This window comes from Lates calcarifer, linkage group LG23 (genome assembly GCF_001640805.2).
Source record: "Lates calcarifer isolate ASB-BC8 linkage group LG23, TLL_Latcal_v3, whole genome shotgun sequence".
Lineage (NCBI taxonomy): Eukaryota > Metazoa > Chordata > Actinopteri > Centropomidae > Lates > Lates calcarifer.
This window is the reverse complement of record NC_066855.1, coordinates 18151865-18160009: the sequence shown is the minus strand read 5'-3', so window position 1 is coordinate 18160009 and position 8145 is coordinate 18151865. Positions and strand designations below refer to the sequence as shown.

Sequence of the window (8145 nt, the reverse complement as noted above, 5' to 3'; positions counted from 1 at the left end):
CTGCTGCAGCAACTTCATCAGCTTTTAGGGGAAAAGATTACAGCATGAGACGGTTTATTAAAAGAAATCCAATAAATAACACTGCTGCATATATTTGATATATATATTTGATTTGTAACAGAAAGTTCAGTTCTTCTCTCAGTTTAAACCTTCTGAGCTTGAACTTAAAGACAGACAGATGAAGTGGAGGGTAAAACACTATAATAATATAATGTACAATGAGAAAAGATTACTAGTCACTATTGATCAAATACAACAGCTCATACAATAAGTTTAATCAGTGGTTCCCAACCTGGAGGCCCAGACCTCCATGAGGGACAGAAAATGACAAGAGGGAACGTAGAAATCAAAAATCATTCCTGTTGAAATCAGCTTTAGCTTTTCTGTGTTTTGAAAATGAAATGAAACAATCAAAAGGATTTTTGGTTGAACTCATGTCAGCTGTGGCTCAGGAGGTAGAGCAGTCGCCCACCAATCGGAAGGTCGGTGGTTCGATTCCTGGCTCCTCCAGTCTGCATGCCGAAGTAGCCTTGGGCAAGATACTGAACCCCAAGTTGCCTCCGATGTTTGTCATCGGTGTGTGAATGTGTGTGTCTGTGCTAGAAAGCACTGTTGTGTGAATGTGACCTGTAGTGTGAAGCGCTTTGAGTGGTCGAAAAGACTAGAAAAGCGCTATATAAGTACAGTCCATTCACCATTTACCACACTAAGACCATCTTGATTTGAGGAGGTCCAATCCACAAAGGCTGGGTAAAACTGCTTTTAGGTCATCTGTACTTTAACAGTATCATCAACAGGAGGTCAAAGGTCTTCCTCTTAAGCCCCTGGTCCCTGGTGCATAATATAGAGAGAAGAGGCACAAAACTGAACAGAGGTCCTGCACCACGCAAAAGGTGTTAATTGTTTCATGGGTCCAATGTGCTCACAAGTCCTGGATTTGACCCGGGATAACATAACAGTCTGTGGGTCCGGACGAGTTGAAGGGCATCATGTCTAAAGAAATCTCCGCCTCGCATTCATACTGCAGGATGGCAGGAAGCAGCAAGTTCCTGTGGCTCCGGGATTCATCTGAAATCACAGACACTTTGTCAAAGTTCTGCTCCAGATCTGCCCCCGTGTGGGGCGGAGGCGGCGGCGGCATGCAAGTAGCGAGTCTCTGCGCCCCGGGTCCCGGCATGGTGCAGGCCTCCTTCTGCATGGTGGTGTCGTGGTGGTAAGACACCAGCTCGTTGCTGAAGTCCACCGTCTCCACCGTGGAGGTGGAGCAGTACTTATTACAGCCCAGGATGGTGGAGAACGCCTTCCTGAAGTCGGCGTTAAAGGCGTAAATGACCGGGTTCAGGGATGAGTTGGCCCAGCCGAACCACACAAAGATGCTGAAGGTGGTGTCGCTGACGCACGGCGGCTCTCCGACCTTGTCCAGGTCGCAGAACGGCACCACGCAGTTCAGGACGAAAAACGGCAGCCAGCAGAACACAAACACCCCCATGATGATAGACAGAGTCTTTAAAACTTTCGTTTCTCTCTTAAAAGATGTTTTGAGCGAGCTTTCGTCGTGCGTTGACGCGCGGTGGCGGTGGTTTTGCGCACGGGGCCCCGCCGCCCTCTCCAAAGACGAGATCCGTCTGATTTGGGTTTGCGCGATGCGGAAAATGCGCGTGTAAGTCCCAACCATGATCACCACGGGGATGTAGAAGCTTATGAGGGACGAGGAGATGGCGTAAGTCCGGTTCAGGCTGGCGTTGCAGTCGTCCGGGTTGTCCATCGTCGAGTTGTCCGCGTCCGCGCGGTGCCAGTTGAGCTGCACGGGGATGAAGGAGATGAGGATGGAGAGAGTCCAGGCGACACCGATCATCAGGAAGGCGAACCTGCGCGTCATCTTGCGCTCGTACTTGAAGGGGCTGGAGATGGCCCAGTAGCGGTCCATGCTGATGATACACAGGTTGAGGATGGACGCGGTGGAACACATGATGTCGAAGGCGACCCAGGTGTCGCAGAAGCGGCCGAAGAGCCAGATGCCGGCCACCTCAGACACCGCTCTCCACGGCATCACCAGCACGGCCACAAACAGGTCGGACACCGCCAGAGAGATGACAAAGGAGTTGGTGACTTTGGAGCGCAGGTGGCGGAATTTGATGACCGCGGCGCACACCAGAGTGTTACCCAGCAGGGTGGAGACGATCAGGACGCACAGGACGCACCCGGTCAGCGCGCGAAGGCTGAGACCTCCACCGGGCCCGGGGCTGTCCGCTCCCGCCGTGACCACCTGGTGCTGGTCCCGGTGGCCCTGGTGGTGGGTTTGGCTCTCATTGTTCACACTCTCCATGGATGATCCAGAATCACTCCCTCGGTGCCATATCCGTCTCAACTTTTCCTGTCGCTTCCATCCTCCGTCCACCAACCAGTCCCAGAAATCATTCCGACAATGAGATACTCCTGCAGGAGACGCGCTCAGGTCATCCGGTTTCTGCGCTGCCCCCGCTCAGAGTGACTGAGGCTGCAGATGGCGATCCTCAGCGCCTAAAAATATTTACCCTCTCCAGTCTTTAATATATTCATCCTCACGTTAAGACCATTATAATTTATTGATTCCACCGTCTCCTGATCTGTTCATTGACTGATTTCCATCAGATCTTTAGGGAAAGACTGGGAGGACACAGAGGCATGTCAAAACATCTTTAATTAATAATTCGACAGTGTCAGGCTGCTGCAGGAAAACTAAAGATAATAAAGGATTCCTCTGTAATCTCATTCTTCAAATCCTCAAATAATTAATGAGACTGATGAATCTGAGACACGAGTCTTTCTGCATGAATAATACAGCAGAATTCACATACTTTAAAGAAACAAATATTACAAATGTAATATTCTGTCTAAAAAGCACAGCCCAAAACAAAGACTACTGGATCTGAGAAACGTAATCCAAAATATCAACTTCATGGAAACTTAGGAAAACTTTTAGTTGGTTTTATATTTGGTGTAAAAGTTTTGATTTAATTAAGATTTAATTAAGAATAATAAAAAAGCATAAAATTGAAAGTTTGAATTCACATATGAACTTTTCGTCTGACAGCTCTGAGATCTGTGTTAAATATTTTACCAGATGAGTGTTTGTGTGTGGAATGTTTACAATGTTGTGTAGTAATTAACCCAAATTAAAATATGATTATTTTGACACGACAAGCTCAAGTTCTACCTTAAAACTGTGACACAGTTATTGTATTGTTTAACATTGGACATTACATTGGATGATGGTTCATCCTATATTTTAGTTTGGGTAAATAACACAACTGTAATATGAAAAAAAAAAATACTATCACTTGGTTTGATTGATGAATTGATGGTTTTCTTCTCACTGGGTAAATTTGACCCAGTATTACAGCTGTGCGACAGGTTACTGACTCACTTTTGATTTATTATTTCACAGATTTTACGGCCTGAACAGAGATGTGTATGTCTCCATAACACCACTGATGATGTTATTAATGCTGCCAGCAACATAACACAGAGGATAATGTGAAGTCCTCAGAGCAGCAGTGACACAACAGGAAGGTGAACTCTGCCCTCTAGTGGACAAAGACTCACAACACACAAATGCTGATTCCCATTATTATGGGTGCTGATATTGTATTTGCTCTACATATGGGGGGGCAGTGAATGAAATATGGGACATATATAAATACAGACCTGAACCAGGATGAAGGTTGGACATTTATATTATCTCCATTAAAGTTTTTGATTTAAAAAAAAAAAATGGCTGCAAAGAGCAGTAAACTGTTTGATTTCACTTGTTGATTGTGAAAAAACTGGTATACACATTTGCTTTTCTTTTTAAAAAAAATTAAAAAATAGGTTTCATGTTTAATGATTTAAATATCGGCTTGCATATTTACAAAATCTATCATGCCTAACAGATTAAGGCAGCAGTATTCCAGCAGCAACTTTTTGCTTCACCAGAAACATTGCTATATATCACCACCAGACTCCATGAATAAAAACAATAATTTCTACTAAGCAGGAACACAGGAGCTGCTGGAATACCACGGCCTCCACCTGTTAGTTAGTTTGTGTTATTGTGTGACTTTCAATCATGAAAGAAGTATTCATATCCTTAACATAAGTAAAAGTACTACAAAATAACACAGCACACTAACAGATGGAGGCAGTGGTATTCCAGAAGCTCCTGTGTTCTGCTCAGTAAAATTCCTGTTTTTGGCAATGGAGTCTGGCAGTAATAAATAACAATGTTTCTGGTTGAACAAAAAGTATTAATAAATAGGTTTAAATGGATAATAAAAAGGTAGATTTAATAAAAAGGTCTATCTCTGAAGGAATCACTTCACTTATAATAACAGTCTGAACCTGTCATTGTCCACCTGAGAGCTGTGTTCATTTTAGTGGATATACATTGACATGGAAAATTGCAGTAAATCATTAAAATAATTTGAGGACTTTTTAAAGAACTTTTTAAGAATTAAAACCATGGCAGGTATCATGTAAACAACACCGTTACAGCTAATAAAACTGACAATGGGTGTGTTAGATTTACAGTAGATAGTGCCGAGGCGGAGGCACCGGTGGCTGAATATGTCCCACACCACTTGTTCTTTAGGTAAAACATGCAGTCAGGCCATTTAAAACCTAACACACACTACACTGTTTACTGTCATTATTAGTGTTTTAAGTTGTTGTTTATTGCACTTTATTTTTAGCTGCCTTATATTTATATCTTCCATTTTTCAAAATTCATTATTCCACAAATGTATGCTGGATCCATGGTGCCGTTTTATTCACGTGTTTCATTCACATGAATCTGGCCATGAAAGGGTTATGTTTACAGTGAGGAGGTGACGTCAGTGTCAGCTGTGTGTGTGTGTGTGTGTGTGTGTGTGTGTGTGTGTGTGTGTGTGTGTGTGTGTGTGTGGATGATTCAGCAGCTCCGGTTCAGTCAGTCAGCTTCAGTCTCAGCGGCTCGTCCTCTGCACATGTACGGCACAGGCGGATTTCAGGCGGACAAACGGCTTCTAATTTGATATTTTACCGCAAACGTTGTGACGAGAGGAAGATAAAGGTAGACCCGTGCAGGTGATAAACATCAGTCGGAGACCCCGTAGTGTTTGGGAAGTGTTGAGTTAGTGCAGGCCGGAGAAGAGGAGCGAAGCACCGTAGGGAGGCTGCTGCTGTGTCCTTCTCACATCTCCCGGTGGATTTTTAGCCTAATTTATGGACTTTTGACGCCTGTCGTCTTTTATCACACTCTCTGCTGTCGGATTTAACCATAACCCATCCTGACTCACATCCAGCCGGTTTCATCCAACCACCTCAACTTCGACATTTCCGCATTTTGACGTCTGATGCTCCGTCTACCCGGCAGGTGAGCTGGAGTCTCCTCGTGTAGAAAACACAAACATACCGAGCAAATATCTGCATTTAAATGTTACTTCAACACTTCAGAGTGTATTTACACTGATGTATACACATATATGACATTACACAGACCAACCTTGACTTATATAACAGGCTAAAATACATCCCCTGATGGCTAGCTTACTGTGAATGAAAATTGAGGGTTTTCTTAACGACCTTTTGAATGGCAGCCTCAGTGTTCTGTTGCATGACTGAGGTTCTGCTGATATTAGTGACTTAGACTTACTGTGTGGTTTCTTATAAATCTTTTATATAGTTATCCACATTATAATCTATTATATAGAATATTTAGGGAGTGCATTTGTATGTAATTCAAGCCCAGTTTTCAAACTAGATCCGCAGGATTCACACCAGTGACTCCTGATGAAATGACAATTTAACTTTAACCATTAAATATTCATTAAGGATAATGACAAACTGAACAAAAATAGAGATTTAAATAAAATACACACACAGATGATATTTGGGCTGAATCAGCTAATTGATTACTCCCTTGGTTGATCAATTTTGATTTATCATTTCTGTTATTTTTTCAAGCAAAAATGTCCAAACTGGTTTCTAATGTAAGGATTTGATGCTCTGTGATATATGACAGTAAACTGAATATATCTGTCTAACAAAGATTCCACCTTGTGCTTGGGGGAATTATACATTTTTATAGACAAAATGAATATTAGATCAGTTGAGGAGATCATCTGCAGATTAATCAATAATGAAAATAAGAACTTCCAGCTCTAATTAGTAGCTTCAGTGTCTGTTATTGATGTTAACAGCTGTTAATTCAATAGGATTAGGTGTTAGAAATCCTGACGGTTCAACGCAGCACTTGTCATGAGTGGGGCTGGAGATTTTTTCTTTAGTCGGGTGACTTTGATGATGACCACTTAGTGATGTTTCCTCCAGGACAACACATCATCAGTTGTGTACCCCGGCCTCATTGGGTGTTTCGGCCTTTCGTCATAAGGCACCCTCAGCCAAGGCAGGCCCATTACAGGCTGATTGTTATCATCCATCACATTTTTGAGTGATTGAAAATATCAAAAAATACTTCACATAGTCTTACAGCAGTACCCTAGATAATGTTTACTGTCTTCTAGTCTGTTTTATTGTGTTTCCTCTGGACCTCTGTGGCTGTGTTTTAGTATAAGACATTAGAGTTGTTACAGACGGACAGAAAGAGAAGTTGGAGACAGTGTGAGGAACCCTCTGAGGCCTAATGACTGCTCTGTTTTCTGTGGACATTCCTCAGGAGAACAGCCACATTCCTCACATGTCTTAAGCTCTGTTGTTTCTATCCTTTGGTTCCACTGGTTTCTTTCTCCCAAAGTGGATTCTCACCAAGGATCACTGTCAGTTGAGTTTGATGGAGCACCCGGTTCTCTGTAGAGGTGTTGGATTGTTTTAGTCTCTGCACCTCTGTGGTTCCTTTGGTTCCAAACTTAAGATTCATTTTTTCTTGCCTTTAGTTATTTTCCACATGCAGCATCAGTCCATCAGTTCTTTGGTTGTGACGGTTGTGTTCTCTTGTTCTTGGGCTCCTGTGTTTTCCAGGTTCTCTCCTCTGGTTGTTGTGTTCTGCAGGTTCTGTCCTCTAGTTCTCTTCTTGAGGTATTGTTAACTAGTTGATTTTTTTTGCCAGATCTGTTCTTGTGTGGGTTCTGTTGTCTAGTTGCTGTGCTCTGCAGGTTCTCCTGTAGTCATTTTGGTTCCAGGCCTCTGTTCTCTAGTTGTTGGTTCTGCTGGTTCTCTAGTTGGTAAATCTTCAGCTGCTCAGTTCTGCAGTTCCACTGGTTTGCTGTCCTCCACATCCCTTGGTTCTGTCTGTTTGGTTCCTGCAGTGTTCTCACTGACAGCAGTGGAACAGAAGCTGCTGCTGATCTGGTGTCAGTCCAGAGGGAACCTGCTGACACTGACGGATCTGTGGTTGTGTTTATTACAGTCTGGCTGGGCTCCAGTCAGTCTTTCCATCTGTCACTCTCTGATGGTTCTACCCTGCTCCACTTTATTTCTTTCTTCCCTCTCTCCCACCCTCTGGCTGCTTGAGTCCCTGCTGAGGTGAAGAATCTGTTCTTCAGTGGAGAACTGACTCTATAGATGGGCCCAGGATCTGACAGAGGCTGCACTCAGCCCTCAGGCTCCCAGGATGTTGAATGGGGCCGTCCCTTGCTGGAAATACTCATGATGACAATGCAGAGGGAACCACAGTCGATGAGTTTGGGTCCAGCTTATCAAAAATGAATTGTTTCCAGATTGTTCTCAAAGAGCAGGAATGGCCAAGTTGATGAATAATTTATAAGAAAAGTGCTGTTCTATCTCTGCAGTCAGAGTGGGAATTTAACTTTATTGTCTTCTGTTTCTGGTAAATCCCAAATTTCTCCAGGGTCTTTTTCCCAAACAGCTGTTAACTTTTGACAGGCACCAGCAGAAAGAACAGTTATATATATATATATATATATATATATATATATATATATATATATATATATATATAATAAAGTTAATACATTTGGCATTTAGAGTGTGACAAAAACATCCATGATCTTGTATCATGGTACAGAAAGACAGAACCACGATATTCCCTCCCCTCCACTGTTTGTTCCACTTTTTGGTCCAGTCGTGATCGAATGATAACCAAGACCCTGAGGAGCTGTGACCTCTCTGTGTCCTCAGGCTTCATTAGTCTCTGTGGTCTGTCTGTGAGAAGCTCTCAGCCTCGAC

At 43.1% G+C, this 8145-nt stretch overlaps 2 protein-coding genes across 2 annotated transcripts in view; one reads left to right on the top strand and one right to left on the bottom strand.

Moving 5' to 3' along the window:
• Positions 1–922: 922 nt before the first annotated feature.
• LOC108895543 (D(5)-like dopamine receptor) lies at positions 923–2466 on the bottom strand. The gene has a single exon (XM_018694414.2). It carries the CDS (start codon positions 2324–2326, stop codon positions 923–925), a length of 1404 nt encoding a protein of 467 aa, XP_018549930.1. The 5' UTR covers positions 2327–2466.
• A 2441-nt stretch (positions 2467–4907) lies between these two features.
• The window catches only part of ccser2b (coiled-coil serine-rich protein 2b), a 66533-nt gene continuing 63295 nt past the window's right edge, over positions 4908–8145 (top strand). Inside the window, 1 exon segment of the mRNA XM_051066264.1 lies at positions 4908–5374. The gene's annotated coding sequence lies outside the window, so the exon portion shown is untranslated.

What these genes read in the sequence shown, in the direction of transcription:
- LOC108895543 (XM_018694414.2), bottom strand. Translation starts at nt 2,326, where the DNA reads ATGGAGAGTGTGAACAATGAGAGCCAAACCCACCACCAGGGCCACCGG.